Genomic DNA, 20,669 nt, shown 5'->3' with positions numbered 1-20,669 from the left:
TTGGTGAGAGATCTGAATGAGATCTTCGTCTATGGTCAGACTACCATTCTGTCCTTTGGAGGAGCCTCAGTGGCTCAGGTCATCAAAATGATGGAATTCCAGAGCGAGGATCATCTGGATACATTAATAATAATGCTGGGGACCAATGACGTCTCGAGAGCCCCCGTGACTCCGGAGAACAAGTGGGAACCTCTATTGGCGTGTCTCTTGAACGAATTGAAAGAAAAGTACAGACCCAAGCTCGTGATCTTGTGCACGATACCACCAAATCCTTTGGTGGGCACCATAGCTGCAGATTTCATGAATGGCAACGTGACGCGGTGGAATGAAATGACCCGTAGTCTGGTGAGAAACAACCCTGGCGAGTTGCGACTCCTGGATCTCGAGAACATGCTGCGCATGACTGACCACATCGCGCTCACTAAAGATGGAGTGCACTTCAATACCCAACGAGGGAGGCATTGGATTAATGATGTGTTTCAGACGCAATTGAGGGAAGCGGAGCAAGAGTCGAGGGCGACCGGTTCTTTGGCTCGGACCAATTCGACCGGAGGGAGTAGAATAAGGGCAACCGTGCCCGAATCCCTTGCCAACCGTCTAGGGCCCTTGGCAACGGAGACGGTTGGAGCCGCAACCGTTGCTCCAAGTTCAAACGTGAGAGACAGGCTAGGGACTGCTCCTCCTCCCAGGCCGCAATCGATTGGAAGCCGACTCGGCAGATCGGTGGAACAGAACAACAGGAATAACTCCCAGACCGCGTCTAGGAGGAACGATTCGCCTGCCACGACAAATCCTGCTTCGACAACAGGACCGTCTACAAGTACCGTGCCAGCGGAGGGAATCGAATCAGGCAGCAGGCTGCTTTGGAATAGATCAGATCCTAGTCATTGGGGTCAGTATAAGACGGACATGTCGGCGAAGTTGCACATGAATACCTTGACGTGTCGGGAGGACGTGATGAGAATGACTGGCGGAGAAAGTCCTACAGTATCGCGACTTTATCGGATACCGGGCGTGGATTGGCTGCTAGCGGAGCAGGAGAAATTCAGCTCCTCGACCTCACTCCGACATGTAGACTATGTAGACTTGAATGGATTACCTCATGACAATACCTTTGGACCTTTGAACACCCGGTCGCTCACCGATGTTCGAGATAGGACCCGGAAAAGGACACCACCTGCTCGCAAGGGCAAATTCCAGACAGAGAACAAGCCCAATAACAAGCATCACAAGATGTACAGGCAGTTTGCTAAACCACCCGGTCAGACGCCTGGCGAGTATTCAAGGGACTACCCCCGAACGACAACGGTGGTTGGAGACGATAAGAGATATGGGAAACTGAAGGCCCCAATAGGCGATGGCCTTTTTGCAGCTTATGATCCCTTGGATATGAAGGCTGCCAAGTATCTGATTGTGGCCGGCTCCGATTATCTCTACACGCCCCGTTCTCTATTCTGGCCCGATGTTATTTTCTTGACGGCACCTAAATTGGACTGGGTACAAGCAATCGGCATGATGATAAGTGTGCGAAGGGTGGTCAGTATGGAGCCACAGGTAATAGTGGTTGCAGGCTCAAATGATCATCTGCAAAGCAGGGGCTTATTGTCACGTCTGACGGATGGGTCGATCCCGAGTAACGAGGTTATAGGGGAGGCGATAATGACACTGCTCTCGGCGATGGCCGAGGTAGAGGCAGCAGCAAGACAACGCTTCACCATGAATGTGGTGAAGGTGATCTTTGTATTGTCACCAGGCTACGCTGCGTTGCCAGAACCCCTTCAATTTGTGTACACAATGGTCACAACGATAGCAGAGGGGATATTCAACGTGATAATTCCTGCCCCGAACAGAGTAGTAGACCCAGATAATTACTACCCATCCCGATCTGAGCTTCCCGCTGTTTGGGCTGACATTTCCAATGCCATACAAGGGCTCAGAGATTGTAGCACAACTCGGTTGGTGCTAGATGAAATTCTGGGGTTGGAGCTGTCCAACTTCGCCAGATTACTGAAGTTAAGACCAGGGGTAGATGACGATCATCTGTTAGTACAACAGGTGGCTGATGATCTCTGGTTCAGACAGATGGATCATGCAGAGAATGAGCAGGGAAGGATGATCAGAAAGAACATGACGTCAGCGGAGGAGGACCTCATGGCAATGGTTTTGCGTACGAAGCCGCACAACAACGTATGGTTGTATTTGTCACCGAGGCTGTGCACCTTGGGCGAGGACGCGTTCGAGCATGCGCCGGCAATAATTAAAGAGATACACGTGTATCTAAAGAACCTATTTGATGCCCGGGAGTTAGCTGGAGGCAAGATGTTGAAACTGATGCAAGACGTAAACACGATGTCGCTGAACAAGTTCCAAGCTGACGTGCTGGCCACGAAGGCACAGTATGAACGATCAGATGCTATCTTGGGTGGAATGGGAGTGGGATGGACGCCATCTTTCCTATCGACGTGCTATCCGAAGGCATCTAGGAACCTGATCGCGAGTTTCGTCAAGGACATCAGGAAGTTGTCGATTGGCCTGGTGCTAGCCTTATACGTGACATTTGGTCATGAAAACTTTGTGAAAGGACCGGCAAACCTCTTTACCCAAGCGTTGGCAGATTTGAGATTGGATGGACTCCTGACTCTGATTGCCATGACCTACGGTCGACTGGGTGACTTGCTTGTGCTGTTGCGTTACCCTGAACAACTACAGGGACCCAGTCGTGAGTTCAATGCACAGTTGGAAACCGCCTCGCTCAAGAAGATGAAAGACTGGAGGACTCTCCTGCTTCAATACCTCTTGCAACAGAACAGAAGCGTCACGGGAGAAGACAAGGTGGCGACGAACGCAGGCGAATGTAAGCAGTATTGTGGCATGCCCTTACTGACGGACTTGGCTGTCATGATGCGGATTGATCCGTTGGCTCTGGTCCACGGGCTGAGGGAATTCGTCACAGTGGTGTATGGACCGGTGATGTCTTTTGCGTTCCCGGTTGTGCAAGTTAAAGCGTACAGGAATTCGGTGTTGTACGTCAACCTGGTCTCAGTCGTGGATTGTTCCGTGCTGAATTGGGTAGAGCAGAGTGAACTGAGAAGGCTGGCTAGCGACGATAGGCTGTTCGGAAGAATAGCAGAGCCAGGCTGGGTGTTGATGGACTTCAACAACCACTTCAAGTGCCGAATGGGCCGTGAGGATCTGTCCCACATCCAGTTTAACCCAAAACTTTGGAATTTGAGACCAGTGGTGAAAGATACCGGAGAGGCTGTGAGAGTACCTCAATTGCCAGGAGCCTACACACACGCGAAAGAGAATCAGCGAACATGGCTTCCTGGTTCCAGGCCGCTGACGGACCAATGCCCTCGATATCCACCGATAAGGAGGATGTTGTTGGGAGTCACATCTCCCATCATTGCCCCTCGCATCGGAGCAGCTCGTGATGCAGAAAAGAGAATGTTGAAGCGGAGTGAAGGGATGGAGCCGCGCTTCATCGGCTGGAATGTGGCAGCCGCGCACACATTCGACTTCTCATTTCCTGATGCTTGGAGTAGGAAAAAGATCAAGGCACTACCCTCCAGGAGACCCGAGGTCTCGGCTGAAACGTGGAACGAAGTGTATTCTCCCACGGATGACTTATCGAGACTGAAGTGGTCAGGAGAGGTGAAGGTAGTGATGATGGAAGTGGCAAAGGAGAGCAGAGGGGGCTCATATATAACGATAGAAGACCTAGCACCACATGGCGAGGAATATGTGGAATTCCTGGTGAATGATGAGTTATTTTATCATGCAGGAGACATGACCGTCCCGGCTCGGCCGGACTCGGGCATAGACTCACGACAAGGACCTTCAGGACCCAGGCCGAAACCTGATGCAGGTGATGATGAATTGATGGATCAGGACGATAACGATGACGAGACCGGAAGTAAGACGGAAAAACCGGGAGAGACCGATCTAGGAGCGTTGGAGAGGGACTTGCTTGAATACCGATTTAGTGAAGATGACGATGGGGAGGTCGATGGGAGTCTACTGCTAATGACGCCATCGTCTTTCATGTCCCCTACAAAGGAGGCGTCGGTCGATCTATCTCCGATGGACCCAATAAGCCAGGCTAGAGAGTGCCGAAGCAAGGATCCGCAGAGACTGCTTCATGAATCACCGAGGAGGAGGAAAATCGAAGAGTCGATGAAGATATCATTCCTCAGTACGTTACCAGAAGAGGAATGGGAAAGATATCAAATGGAACTGGAAGGCAAGACAGGAGCAACCTGGAGCCGAGTGAACTTCATGGAAAAATCGTGGGACGTGATACGACGATATGGGACACAATCCATAATGAAGGTGGGATTGAATCAACCCATCATGCGTGAGGTCCTGGAGAAAATAGTGAACTCCATGGAGTCGGATGTTCTGACCGAGTCAGTTACAGAAGACAGTGCGGATGATCAGCAGGGCACAAAGAAGTTACTTGTTAGACGAGCCAAAAAAGGGCTGAAGAGACTGAAAGGAAAGACAGGGAGTCGAGTCGTGAACCAGAGGGTGGTGAAGTCAAAAGCCAAGACCGTGGTGACCTCTCTGATTTGTACGGGTCGGTCAGGCGAGAGCGGGCAAGGAGATGGTGCGACACCAGCCGGGGGAGAAAACGAAAACCTGATACCCCCTATGCTCTTGGCAGGTCTGACCATAACCGCCACGAGATCAAAGAAGATGGCGCGAACCCTGGCAGACACTAAGTTAGAAATGGAAATCCTCAGTCAATGTGGATCTGGACGACTTGAAGATTATAGGCCCTCGCGAATCAACATGGCCAAGTTGAAACTGGAAGGACAACTCGACGTGGTCGAGTACAGTCGAATATCTGTGCCGGAATCAGTCCACATGGGAAATCCGGCAGGGGGTTATGTGGAGATGTTGAAAGCGAGGAACTCCGCGAGAGGGCACCTGATGTCTTGGAGCGAGAAGCGAGTCATGCAGGAATATCTGAAAGAGCTCACGGAGTATTCGAACTTGAATCGAAAAGAATACGGAACGGTAATGTCCTCTGAAGCGAACGAAGTCGGATTGGAAAAATTGCTAGAAATCTCCTGGAGGGCGGCCCTCCAGAGATACTTCGACGAGGCGATGCATGCACCTGCTACGGTGGCGGCATACCTGGCTCATCCTTGCGTGAGAACTGATCTGCAAGTACGGTTGGCTTGGTGCTTGATGGGCATCAAGAGAGCGGAGTATGAAGCCAGTAATGATTCGAAATCACGGGAACAGGAACTGGAGTTGATGGAAGCTCTGCGAGCGTTGATTTCGAAAGACGATTCTGCGATAGCATGGGCTAAGTGTAAGGATGCCCTTTGCTTTGTCAGGTTCGTGGTGGATCGTATCCCCACTCCTGTTTTGGGAGAATGCATAAAGATCATTCGGCAAAAGGGAGTTGATTGTGAAAGGAACTTCCTTAGGGCACTCCTGGAACTATATCAAGACATGCCATTGACTGTGCCAAGCAAGGAGTCGAGTGATATGGAAAGCTATCGCAAGTTGGAAGAGGTGAGAAGATGTTCCAACAAAGAATTGAAAGTGAGCCGAGAGTTGATTGAAGCGGTCAGAGGACAAAAAGAGTTTACAACATTAGGGAAACTGAAGTCGTTCCAATATGTGTCTGGCATACCGGGGATGGCGTATAATCCCTTCGTGAATGAAGAAGCCAGGGAAGCGTACTTCGACTATGAGCAAGTCATAGTACTCATTTTCTGGGTCGAACGTATTAAAGAAACTGGGATGCTGATGGTGGAACAACCCAAGCTGGGAATTATTTTGGAAGAACGAGTGGTCGAACCCTCGGTTCCCGAGCTAAAGGGGCAAGTGAGTTTTGATTGTGGTTTTTGGGACGGTCCCTTGAAAACCAGTCTAGTGACGATGTGGGAACTCATGAAGCCTTCTTGGTGCCCTCATCCTAATGCCGGTTTAATCTGGGACATGACGGCGGATATCACGTTAGACCTAGATGATGACGCGAGTTTACATGATCTGGCCATGATACACCATCTGCTGGCCATGAAGTCGACGAAGCGGAAGAGCAATCCATCCACGGAGCTGCCTGAGGAAAGTCCATCGAGCGATTGGTTGAAGCAAGGCACATGCTTGGCTCAACAAAGTAGGATGGAAGGGCATGTTTGCAACTTGGGACACTGCCTGATTACGATGAGCGAGCAGCATCGACAACTGGCACGATTGTACGGAAGATTGAGCATGTCAGATAAGAGTGCCATGGAGTTGGTCGCAGACTGTCATGGGGTGACAGACGTAAACTTGATCACAGCCCTGGGATTTTGTAGCATGATGAGTTCGATAGAATCGCTTGAGCGCCTAGAGCGTGCCCATGAGCTAGTGACGTCCCTCAGCGTGGAGATATTCCCTGGAGCGTTACAGACAGAGCAGAAGATTGGGGGCTGGCGAGAAGCTCTAGAAAATGAAATGAATCTGAAGGATAGTGAAGCCTATCACAGACCTACTGGTTCGAAATATATGGTGGGTTCAAGCTCCGCGCCATACTGTAATAGCAAGTATCCTACGCACCTGGTGGTAATGGATGCGAGGACGCAACAAGTATTGGTTGACCAACTTTTCTCTGTGCCAAAGTGCGTGAGGTTGGCCAGAATGTCGGAAAGGTCATATGACTTGTTGGCAAAGCTCTTTCGGGCAGTCCCGAAGAGATCCGAAGGCGAGTTGCAAGACGTTGTGGGTGAAGAGTTCATGAGACTGAACGAAGGTAACGTGAGTGAGTTCCAGAAACAGAAAGCGAGTGGAGCGTTACCCACTGAATTCCCCACCATAGAAGAAAAAGACGATTTACATAGAATTCTGATGGAAGTGGAATCGTTGCTGGGAGCCTCAGGGTATCGGACCCGAAGGAACATAGTGAGAACCCATGGGGAGTATCCTTGCCACTGCTTGGTGCAGACGTTGTGGTACCCCAAACGCGGGAATCTGATGCTAGTATGGGACGTGGAGGAGTTGTAATCTACGGGGTTGCCCGATCAGAATCAACAAGTGTCAATCGTGGTGGTTAGCGCCATGCTAGCAGTGAGATGGCTGGAGGCTAACGCGGACACAAGTCAGCAGGAGACGGCCGTGCCGACTCCTGAACAGCTGAGCAACGTAAAAATGAGTCGTGAATTGGATCTTTTTAGAACCACCTGCAAGGTTCTGAGGATACCTAAAGCCATTGAAAGAATATGGTCAAGGCAAAGATTGATGCCTTGGTTCCGTGCAGTGATGACATCATGGATGTATGAACGCGCGAAGCGTCACATGTCAAGGAACACGGAAGCCTATCAATCTTTCCAGCTAGATATAGGACCAGGAGCCTATAAGAGAGCATTCTTGACGCACGGAAACGCGGTCACCACAGCGGTGAAGCGGGTAGCTGGAACGCCTTGTGTTACTGAAGAGGAGAAGAAAGAGGTCTTAAGAGCTGACCTAGAACGAAACGTGAGCCTATGTCTTCACAACAGCTTTTGCAGGAACCGGGAGCAGAAGGTGAATGTGGACTTGCTACCTTGCTGCAAACCGAGGCTGTTGGAACAGGAGAGTTGGGGCACGGCCCGCAACTCCATGGACATGCTGGAGAAAGTGTTGGAAGACAGCGAAGATCAAGATGGAGAAGTGATGGAATGAAGATGACCAAAGAAGAGAAGAGAAGGAGAGAAAACTTGATTGTATTTGTGTGCTAAAACTTAAACCAATCAACCAAGTTTTGATTATTGAACTTGTGAAACTTTTTGTTTTGATTTAGTTTGGTCAGACCAAACTATAATGTTGCAATTGTTAAAATTGTTGAAATTATTGATTTTAGTTACTATTATCTATGTATGTATATGAGGAACCTAGGTGAGTATATTTACCTATTTATTCACGACTGAAGTTTTTAACCTGTGTAAGACACAAATTCACTGTGTGGCGACATGGCAAGTTTGAGTAAACTCGCTCTGGAAGGGTGGGTAACTCAAGAACTTTCCTAGCCACAGAGTTTATTAGTTTTAATATTGAAAGGACCGCATAAATGACTGATTATACTTGATGAGTGAAGTTAAGTTAATTTTAACGGGTGCGTGGCCGTGCCACGTCCCACTTTTTAATCACAAAGAGCAAAAAGAAGTTTTATGGCAAGACGACGTAAGTAGTCAGAAAAGAAATTTTATCTAGGACACTCCCCATGGTGCAAATTTTGTGAAAATGTTGAAAGGCAGTGAGATGTAGTACGATGCCATTTGTGAACACGTAGTGAGTTGAGGTGGAGTAGATAAATTTCAATTTCTTATGCAATTTGTAAGATTGATTACAGATAACTGGATAACTACTTGACGATAACCCGGTGTTATGCGATCAATAGGGACATTGATGGAGACTTGTCCGGGGAGTATGTGCCATTCTGCCAGATGACACAGCACAACCTTCCGGCGACGAAAAAAAGGACGGCTAAAGGCCTTATGAACAAAAAAGTGTTGCGAAGGAGGGTCAGAATGTTCTGGAATTTTTAATTTTAAAATTTCGATTGAAGAGTGAACATTTCTGAGAAATAGAAAAAAGACGGCCATTTTGAATAAAAAAGACGAAAGAAGAACAACGACAGATATTGTGAAGAACAGTCGTATCAGAGACGAAAAAATACGAAGCCTCTTATCGTGGTGATAACACACGATAAGAACCTTAGCGACGGAAATTTGTGGAGAAGGAGGCTTCAGTGGGGGAAGAAATATACCACGGGACCCTCCCGGGACACGAAATATAAGAGATAAGAGTGTTATCTCAAGAACATTACGGGAGCGGAGGCTTGGTCCCCCAGAGACTGTCTATGTGAAGGGACTGTATAGACTGACTGTATAGCTGCTATAATGTCATAGATCTTAATTAACACCGTTATTGTTTAATATTTCAGAGTATGAGTAGCTAGAAAAAGGAAAGGGTCAATCCATCTCTAATGGATTTAATATAGAACTGTCACACAAAAACATAATAAAATAGGTTGTTCGAGCCGTGTTTTTAATGACAATCACGTAGTCTGAGGATCCGAGACTCAGCTATGTGGTTGTGTTCGCATGTAAACGAAAGCTGATCAAAAGTCGTTTGACTGATGGCCTAAAAATCGTAACTTTTTACTTTGCCCTAGACAGACCAGAAAATCAACTGGCAAGGTCGAGACGGTGAAAAACGAGTAGAATTAAGGTAACTGACGCCTGCCAGTCGTTAATAGGTACTTTTTCTACGCTCCGTCGCTGTGTGATATTTGGGCGAATGTTACACACATTTGTCTTAGCAACTGTTCTTTTAATACTTTTTATTGAAAAATATTTTAGTAAACATGAATTTTCCCAATAGACATTAAACGCTCAAATAATTTTTCAAAATTGTTAATCAACCATCACCACACCAGCCCCCACCAACAACATCCCAAGAAAGTCCAACAACCCCTACAACCACCAACAATCCCCCACCATCAACTCGAACCTCTTTTCAAGACAACCCATACACTTTTGAAGAACGACACGCACAATTATCTGAACCCTTAGAACCGGTTAATCGCCAAGCACCTTTGAGTGAACCAACATATAATTTATACCCCACCTTGCAACAAGATCTTAATCGAGTATGACACATAAGCCAAAAACAAAACACACTTGAAATAAATAGACAAATCATACATCCAAGAAGAAATAGAAATTTTCAAACCCCCAGAGTTCATTTTTAACATACCTCAATCACCGACACCAACTACATCAGAACTTTCAAGCAGTACATTACCAGAAACTCCCACCCTTCTTTCACAACGAAGCATCTCAAATATTCCATCAGATTATTTAGGTTCAACTCCAACATCAGAAAAAATTCGAGAAAATCCTTTTAACCCCCCATTTACCACCGAACGACCACCATTTTGGTCAACACACTCATATACTCAAGGTGAACCAAATTTAGTGAATGAACCAATAGATATATCTTCTGATACAACATTATCATTCCTACCAGAAACACTTTCACTTGCATCATCACCATCCTTAAGTCAAATTTCACCAACATTTTCCCCCTCAATTTTCCCACGAATCTTGACGCCAGATACCAAGAACAATCATCCACAAATACCGCCCTACGTTTAGATTGGAATACTTTTGTAGCACCTCCCCCACTATTTGGACAACATCAAGAAAGTAGCCGACTCCACAATTTGGGCCTTAAATAGACTACAGTATAGACAAGATATCCACAAAAATATTAAAGAACACAACATTCAAATACTCCAACAAAATAGTCTCCAATTAAAATTTGAAATCACAGTTAGACTTAATAATATTGTTCAGCAACCATTTCCCCTAAGTCCACCAAATGTAACAGCTCAATCACTACCTCCCCCATTTATAACAACTGAAGTTATATATAAATACGATAGATATACCAAAAACACAATCGGATATATTACTTTTTATAACCCGTACTCAGGATTATCATACACATGTATATTTTAAAAGTATTCACATTTCAACACCTACTTTTTCTAATTTTTTTCCGAACAAAATACAAATCCATCTCCTCGTACAGGACCTCAAGATTTGTTAGTAACACACTATGATTGTGAAGAAAACGAACAGAAAACGCTGCACAAGTATGCTATTAATAAAGTAACACAAGGTGAATCCGAACCACAAGCTATTGAAGCAACAAATATAGTAGCCACATTATACTCAAAAGCCCGATCAACAACACTAACAGGATACAAATTTACAGCAATATTTTCTGAAAAGAAAGTACATTGCTCACAAGTCTCAAATGGAAATAAAAACCGACTAGACCACGAATCTTTCTATCAGAGTAATATAGAAAGATTGCTACATCTTAGCCCTCAAGACTGTAAGAATGAACTTAGTCGATTAAACTTGACACAAAATGCAGAACTTGAAAAACACCAAGGTCACATAAGACTAGACGAAAATTTCCCCTTTCATTGAACACACGGAAGATTAACATACGATTTACATGATAAACACTGGATACCACTTATCGGTATAAACAATCCCTCAAATTGCAAAGCAGACGCAAAAATAAAGGATATCAAGAAATAATGTTTTTTGACTGGAAAATACAACTTGAAAAAGTACAACTTACACGAGATTTAAAAGACGACACAATTCTTTACCAAGGCATACGACTCCCTTGCAAAAATGATCAAGGATATGGCGATCCTACAACACGAACGCAAGCAACCATTGTATGGTTTCCTGAAGAAACCTTGACAGTTTTTCAAGTAGCAAGGATACCCGCTAGAATGATTAAATTCCATCAAATATATTTTTTTGAATCAATCCCATTTGAAGAAGTCAATCCCGATCAAATTAGAAATAATAACAATAAATTTAGGAACCTACACAATATAGAGAAAAAACTAACACGATTTCAAATATACCCAGAAACAAAACTAGCATGTAATTATAACAAACCAATTTACAAAATACAAAATTCAGAAATTCTTGTCGAATACGAACATGATTTCGACATAAATACAGGACATCTAATTGTAGACCCTATGGCCACATCTCATTCACTTACCGACGGAAATTATTATGTTTCAGTAAAATTTCAGAAAAACATAGGACGAATAGGTGGAAAATTAAAACCACAAGACGCAGATAGTACACGGTTACAAGAACTATCACTTATGAACCGTAAATATGTTGGCGCAATTCTTTATGATATGTATTTAGATATGAAACTACATTACACAATAAGTAGAATTTTTCAAGAAAAGTGACTCTCAGAATTAGAAACACTACATCAACTATGTGAACTAGAAAAAACCCAAATTTTACAGTCACTAGCACTAGCAGTTCTCAAAATACCATATGCAGGATATTTGTTATCCGGAAATAGATCAAATTTTATTGATTATGAAGGAAACATTTTTTGGTATTACACTTGTACCAAAAAAGTACCACCTTTAAACGTTTTTGAAGATAAAAGATGTTATAAAAGAATCCGCATATTCTACAAAAATAAAGTATATTTTGCTGACACACTTTCAAGACGAACATATTTTTGGGACACAGCAGTACCATGTGGATCAGAAAACAGCCTTAACGTTGTACAATTAAATTCCGACGAAGATAAATATTATTTATTAACACCATACCCAACATTAATGCCACCATTAAGAAAGTTCTCAGTACAATCGATAGGTGTCTATTCAAAATCAGACGATCAAAATAACATACGTACACAACAATTTCAAGAACTACTTACGAAAATGGACACAATACAACGACAATCAATAGATCAAAACTTACGAAAACTTGCAGAAACAGCAGGATTTTCAGATATTTACGCGCAAGACTACCGCGGATATTTTAAAGACATAAAGTTTTAGCCTTTCTAGGATGACCATATTACATCTTAGAAAGATTGACTATCTTATACGCTATATTTAACTTTATTGGATTTCTTTTCTCATTACTAAAAGGAATCTATAACACATGCGCAATACTTACACAAGTAAACCGACAAGCAAGCGTAGCACGCATATTGTTTGAAAGATTTCTTGGAATATTTTCATCATCAATAAATAAAATCCTCTTAGATGCACAAATTAGGCAAAATAATACAAAACTATCAACAAATCCTAACACATACGACGAATCAAATAATAATAGTAATACAAATGCACTACCCACAGCACCACATTTACCAAACCTCCAATTTAACCATCCATTATCATTAGTCTCACGTAATTTTAATGAACTTAGCAATCACAAACCCTCCAAACTTAAGACCCAGTCACATACAAAACCCCATCCAACATATAGTAACACAACACCCTCCAATTGACGATACATACGAACAAATCATTGAACAGCCCCATACCACCACTTTTCAACCTCAAAATAATCATTTTTTTTGCCCACGATGAGCAGACAAGTTGGATCACTCCACCGATCAAACTCCCACCCTGCCAACCTCCAAAATCAACTCCCTATTATCCCACTTTTTGCTTTTCCGCCACCTGATTCACCACAAATTAATATATCATCAGGCATGAATTCTGACACTAATTCAGATATCACAATTTATACAAAAATTTCACAATTCAATAATTCTGATAAAGAAGATCCTAATGAGTTCGCAGATTCCGAACCATCCCCTTCTACTCATACCCAGACCAGCTCAACAACCTTCTCAAAACCTCCATTCCGACCTATCCAACCCCAAACATACATCACCCCATACTCCTTCTCAAGTAACCCCAACCTACTCCCCTTTCAATAATGAACGATCCACCAACAACTCCCCAGATAATATTCAAGTTTCCGAAGAACTAGATAATTTTATAACACTTCAACAACAATTGCTATCTCCCCGCACTCTAACTATTCACCAATTATCATCAACAATAACATCAACAAATCCACCAACACCTACACCAATTTCAGATTATATTCCATCATTAGCTCATTCATCCACACCAACAGAAACATCCGCCAGTACTAATCGTGCTTATCGGACCTTTAAACGTAAATTCCCAAGTCACCCATTCCCATCCAAACCCGGAACCGCCCGAGAATATATCAACCATCCAGACCACGCCAATACTACGAAATTTCTTCAAATAATCCTACCTTTATTTCCCCAATATACACTAAATCAATCCGACCCTAACCCTGAACCACGTCACTTTGTAGATGATCATGTATTAATACCCACACTTCATTGGACAGCTTATTATAATTTCACTAACCCCCTTAAACTACCACTCTATAACACCACTATAGATATTGAAAGAATTAAGGACGAATTATTCAGATTAACCACAGCACTCACCACCCCACAATTTACAAATGTAGGATATAAAAAATTATTAAAAACTTTCACTGCACCCCGAGCTAACGACTTTTCGATTGAATGTTATGATCATAACATCATTAGATCTAATCAAGACTAGTTTCTTGACGACGATCAGTTTGCTAAACCACAACTCACAGGGAAATTTTTCATAAAAACACCTTACTTATTCACACATAACATCTTAGATAAAAAGCATGATCACATTATTTCAGAAGCACTCTCAGATATTAAAGCATACGAATCATTTCACGAAAAATTTCAAACATTTTCACTAACCTTTCATTTTCTCACAACAAAGGAACGTGATTTGCACTGTTCACACGACATCATGTTACGAACTAAACAAACGAACACCTGCACTTATTATCGATTTATCCAAAATCATTTTCATTTACACACACCATCGCGACAACCCCACCACAGATTTCAATTCATAAGTTCCAAATACACCTCACCGTTTTACCTAAACTTCACGTATTGCATTAAAAATACTAACTTTCAAGGCATCCTCCGGAATTATGACCCAATCACTCAAATGCACATACTTTGTCCCCTCAAGAAGACCTTCAACGACGAAGAATCCCAATCCCTGATCATTCCGCATGAATATATTCAACCTATAGAAGTACCCTATTTAGAATTCATCCATAACACTAAATACAATTATAAAATTTACAATCTAATCCAAAACACACCTCATGAATTTGCAGTAGGCACCGAAGAACTAAAGACCATAAAAGCACTTCAATTGCTTTGGCCACTGCTACAAACTAAAAACATCAGACGCATACTGGCAAAATTACTAACTACATCAGACGCTATTCACGATGTTTTCCCTCACGGCTTTTTCCCCGACGAATAAGGTAAGTACGACTAACTAATTTAAAATAAAAACTAACCATTCTTTGTAATTAGTTGTTATTTTCTTTAGTAATTACCCGTGATCACCTTCAACAAGATGAAAAAACAAATAAAAACACAGACTTTTTTTCAACACAAACTCTATTAAATCTATAGCTCTAAATGATGCAGTAAAATTCAATTTGAAAGCAGTAAATTCATCTATAAATTTTTAACCTAAATGTAGTAACATTCAGTACGATAATAATCAATTAATAATTTTCAAACACCCACAAAGCTGTAAAATTTAGTCTTAAAAGCAATAAATTCATACAAATGAAATGCAGTACTAGCCTTTTCTATATCTTCTGTTCAAACGCACAAGAATTCTATCCACAATCGCACAGCTCGCCCACGAAGAATTGTTTAAAATAATGAATTCAAGTTTTAAGTTTGCACTAACAACAACTCAAACAAGCAATAACACGTTTCCAACTTTCCTTTAACCCGGTTGGAATGGAATTTTATAATAACCAAACTAACCAATGAGGCAAACTAAACACCATAAACCACAAACTAACATCATGACTAAGAAAAGAACAGCTACGGTACCCAAACTGGACTAAACCAGCTTAAAACTGGATAATTTATTCTTTTGAAGACTATTACCAAGTCTAAAAAAGAAATAATAAAACTTCAAAGAGTCGCAAGACAAACCTTAACCACAAACAATTTGATTTTTGAGAAAAGGACACAACCAACGAAACAAAAGGAAAACAAAAAATAATATAACACAAAAGTTGACACAAAACAGGACCCCTTAAAACACCAGCATGAAATCATACTCCCACTCCTGGCCTAACCGACCAGAGAGGACGTCCTGAGCATGCTCTATAGCCGGCCTAACCCACCGTGCTACATCCACGCTTTGTGACCACATCACTATTCTTGCCAAGAGGTACTCAAGTGTGAGTAACTCTTTGAAAAAACTCAACTAAAACTAAAACGCTTTTGCGAAAACAATTAATCAAAAACGTTACTAAAAAATAGAACTAACAAAATTTTATAAAACGTAAGTTATAATATGCAGTACATAGATCACGAACAACCACAAGAACGAGCATCCAAAGACTAGACGACCCCCTCACACTCAATCTACAGAATGGCTAAATACAACTGACATGCCGCTCACAATCACGACTCATAAAGGATTTAGAGTACGACTTGACTTCGCAGAAAAGGACTTCATTGAACCAGACCAATGACCACCTCGATGTTCAAGTATGCGTAACAGATCCGAGTTACAAGGCATCCCCTCCAAACAGGATCTTCACACCATTCCCAGATAAGAATGATACTCGATCAAGTTCTCCACCCAAGCAGGACAAACAATCATAGCAAACCATTCTGAAATCAGATTGATTTCACAGGCGGTCGCAGTCATCGTCGAACAATCAACGAACAAGTTCATGTCGATGATTCTAGCTTCCTGGAGCTTTCTTCTCCACGAACAAAACAAGAAATGATGCTCGCCAAATAACAACGACCAACATCCATCCTTCATTACAGATAGAAGATCTAAGATTCAAAACTCTGTAAGCCCCGGATGGGTGGAACCAGATCTAAACTATATTTTTTATTATTGGTTATAAATTGGATATTTTATCACTATAAAATATTTGATATTAACCAATCGTGATCCATCTAACTAATAACCCACTTATTTGTAAGTGTTGAAATTACTTGTAATTCCAGCACCAGAGAGATTTGAATTTAGCTTAGAAATTAGTTACCTCTCCAAGAGACCTTCTAGCAATCGCAACAAGCCAGTATACTCTAGATCTATTGAGCCTAGCAGAGACTAGTTAAGCACCCTGAGACTAGTAGATATAAGAGTAAGATTAGGATCGGTATTAGACTAAGAAGTTGCACTAATCTATCCGGCCGAAAATAAGATAGCGTGACGAGCAGACGGTGTACCCTATCCGAAATTACTCTATGAGTTACACTTCGGTCATAACTCACAATTCATCTTCCAGTCCTTCATTTATAACTCACATAGTAACTGAAAAAAATGCCAAATCTGAATGTTCCGAATGCCTTGACCTGGTTTGGCAAAGCTTTCTGTTTACAAAAACGAAATTTCAAAAAAAGTCAAAATACTTGTAAACATTCTTTCATTTCTTTTTCGAAATGTTCCCACGCTATGTCAACTACGAAATTATGTCTTAAGCATCACCCAAAATTTTAGAAAAAACAAAACAACTTAATTCAATCCAATTTGGAAAGCTCATGGAATTTATGAACTCAAAGTCTATTTGAGCTCTTCAAATTACTGACAGGGAACTCCAAAGGTTTCCAGGAGATAAATCGGTCCAATGACTACTATCAACATAGACCATGGCCGAAAATTTGGTTAAAAAATTTCGTAATGATTTCAAAAATGCCCATTTGGTGGTGACTGAAACAAGAAAAAGAAACTTTGTAGCTTTAGTAGCTTTAAAAACGTGTGACTCACATCATCATTTGCTTAATTGTATATTGCTTCAGAATACGAGATTGAGTGTTGGATACACAGTCTGAGAAGCAAACACGTTTGTGAGTTGAATACAAAAACTAAAATAAAGCCCTGAAAAAAAATAAGTCTACACAATCAATCTTTTAGAGTGTTTTAGAAAACGTAGATCAAAATCGAGATTAGATTTTTGAAATGTTTGAAAAGAAAATGGCAGACTGAAATATAAAACAAATTTTTTAAGTCAAGTTCATCTCAATAATAAATAAAATGCTCCAAAAAACTATCCGAAAAACGCAAAAATGTTCAAATTTTATCGCCGGGATTTTGTCTTAAGCTTTATAGACAGCTATGTAAGTTTAAATTATGTAGATTTCACATTTTAGCCAAATTTTTAATAGACCAAATAGTATGCCTCACATTAAATTGGAACGATTTTTGTGACGGTTTAGGTTTCCGCTTAGATCGCGCTTTAGTTATCCCAAATTAGCCAAATTGGCAATCGTTGAATCCCAATTACTTTATAAAAAAAAAACAGGTGAGTTTAATATATGACTTTGAGCTCAAACTAACAATATCTTTCAGTTGGTGTAAGAATTCCGTGAAAATACTTTGTTAAAAGTCGAAAGTTGTTGGACAAAAACTACCCCAAGCATAAATATACCGAACTTTTTTCGAAAGTCAGAACAATCAAATCCTAAATTCAACAAAACTGCTCGTATCAGGGCTTTGAATGTTCCGACTGCCTTTGAAGGTTTATGGAGCAGTAGTAATATCTGAAAACTATTTTAACAGAAACAAAATTTTTTTTATATAATTTGAAAATTTTTCAATGAAATTATCACCCACAAGCTATATAAAGTACAAAAGAATAGATTTCGCTCCTTTTAACAAATTAATTATGACAAATAGGCTTCTTTTATCCAATTTGGAACGATTTCTAACGGATTAACTCTCCGCTTACGCGTTAATAGCGCGAAATATATCGCGCGTTGATTGTCCCAAATTGGCCAAAATGGCAATATTTAAACCCCCATAACTTTACGAAACATGATCACAGATAAAATATTTTTCAAATTTAAGCTGAGGACAAGAATACCCTTTGAATGATATTTTAAAAAATCCCGTCAAAAAAGAATAGTTAAAAAGTCAAAATTTGTCCGAAGAAAAAAAACCCACCCCGAGCACAAATTTTTGTTACTTTCGTATCGAAAGTCGAAACAAAAAAGAAAAAATGATTGTTGGCAAAATCATCACAAGTATTCATCTGCTGAAAACCTCCAATCTTACTATACTGGAGGTTCAGTCTTTTAGTCATTCATGAAGAACCATGTCCAAGTCTTGCGATGGCTACTTGGACTCTTTAGGTTACTGGCAAGGTGATCTAGGAGGTACATCTGTTTGATAACAATTATCAGCATAAATCATGGCCAAAAAATTTCGCGTAAGAAACTCAATTCAAATTAAGTCCTTTTGGTAATGACTGAAAAAAGAATTAATTTATCTCTAATAGCATCAAAACGTATGATTCACGTCATTACTCGCTCATTTGTACATTGCTTAAAAACGAAAAGGAACAGATTGAGAGTTATTTTATAGCTTTTAGAAGGCAACTTTTGTTGAATGTTTCCTTCTTGCACGCAGAATTATGTCATAAATCAAATGGATGGAAGTTTTTGGGGTTCAGAAACTGTCAGCGACGCTTTCAAATACTTTTAAATTCAAGTTTTGAAACTGTTTTAATTGAGCAGATTCTTAATTAATACATTGGCTGTAACAAGCTCCAGCAATTAATTCATCTATAGGGAAAAATATTTGATCCCCTGTCAATCAATTAAACCCAAGCCCAGCTGATCTAGGCCAAAGTTTCGAATTTTTCTTAGAAGCGAAAACTTTTTTTTTGGAAATTTTTTTTGACTGAAATGTGAAACAATCTGCTAAAGCATATGTATCTCAATCATAACAAAAACGCTCAAGAAACAACTCTAAAAACGCAAAAATATTCAAATTTTGATTACCATGTAAACTGTTTCGATGGGTGTCGATATTGCAGTCAATTAAAAATTAATGAATTAATACATGGCGAGATGGTGAAGTGGTTACGTCTCCGCATCTGAAACGAAAGGTTGGATGTTCGAGGCCCACCGTGATCCGTGCTCGTTGCTTGAGGGTGAAGAAACAGCATCCAGAAAAATATCCAAAAACATAGCATATAGCATAAACAGGGGAACAGCAGCGGTTCGCCGTGATTAGCTGTACAGCTCTTGCGTTGGTACTTTCCCCCGTGGATAAAAGGTCCTAATCTTAATTATGGAATTCTTACCTGTAATATGAAGCATTCACTTGCATTTTTGTTTCGTTTCAGACCATAGACAGTGACGACAATCAGATTTCCGACAGAGCCGAAAAAACTGGTGAAAATAAGGGTTAAAAGGGACACCCACGGGTAAAAATAAATACCCGTGGCTGAAATCATTGAGGACATGGAACTGTTTTCTGATCGGTTCATGTCAGTTTTTTCTTCATTCATCGGCATCATATTTTCAAGTTTAATTTAAAAAATATATATTATATGCAAGAGAAAACTATATTGATAAGAACAAATACAATTGGAACAAAAACTAAAGAGAAAATACAAGTAACAGGATGTATAAGTTATTATAAATTATTTATGTATGATGATGTACATCTGTTCGAAAGCTTCATAATAAATTTATCGCTTTTTCTGTAGCGAACGTGATCGCAAAGTATATCAAAAATAACCTGCTGCAACAATAACAATATAGAATCACTCTGACAGCAGCTAAAATTTAGCGAACCCATCTGGGCTACAAAACGCTGCACGCTGTATCGAATGAACGGTGACTGAATGAATTACGAATGAATTATTCGTACAAAATAGAAAAAGAGTCATAATTTTGATATATCTCAATATGTATACATTGTCAAAAAACTTCTGGGTTCCAAAAATGAATAAATTGGGGAAAACAGTAGATTATAGATGGATGTATTTGATTTTTGTTGGTGTAAAAAACACGCCATTTTTAACGGTAGTTCCTTCAAAGCGATTCCCATTGGTTGTTCACAAAAGCGGTCATAGCACTTTTTTATTTCATTTACAGTCTAGCTTAAAATTGTGTACCGAGAACTGCTAAAAAGGAAATTTGATGGTGGCATTCAAAGCAGTTTTTTGAAAAAAAGTAGCCATGAAATCAAAACAAATTTCATCAGTTGCGTGTTTCAATTGGGCAAGACGCCAATAATAAAACTCAGATTTCCGCAACTTAATGCGGATAAATTGACAGAAAATAATGAGAAATGAGCCCGTTTGATAATATATCCATTTCTTCGTTTTGCGCTCTCTGCTATCCGTTACGTATTGACTTTCTGCATTTGTCAATATCGAATCATTTTTGCCCCCATTGTTCTTTATGCCCCCATAAATGAT

The 20,669-nt window shown here is 40.9% G+C and overlaps 1 protein-coding gene across 1 annotated transcript in view; it reads right to left on the bottom strand.

The window, feature by feature from the left end:
- The window catches only part of LOC134854535 (uncharacterized), a gene marked incomplete in the record, with an annotated part of 200,925 nt that extends 180,629 nt beyond the window's left edge, over positions 1-20,296 (bottom strand). The window contains 1 exon segment of the mRNA XM_063870830.1: positions 19,545-20,296. Coding sequence (XP_063726900.1) covers positions 19,545-19,760 — 216 coding nt within the window.
- Between the last annotated feature and the right edge of the window lie 373 nt (positions 20,297-20,669).

The sequence above is a fragment of the Symsagittifera roscoffensis genome, chromosome 9 (genome assembly GCF_963678635.1).
Source record: "Symsagittifera roscoffensis chromosome 9, txSymRosc1.1, whole genome shotgun sequence".
Classification (NCBI taxonomy): Eukaryota; Metazoa; Xenacoelomorpha; order Acoela; family Convolutidae; genus Symsagittifera; species Symsagittifera roscoffensis.
The sequence above is the reverse complement of the archived record's forward strand: the minus strand, read 5'-3'. Positions and strand labels throughout refer to the sequence as shown.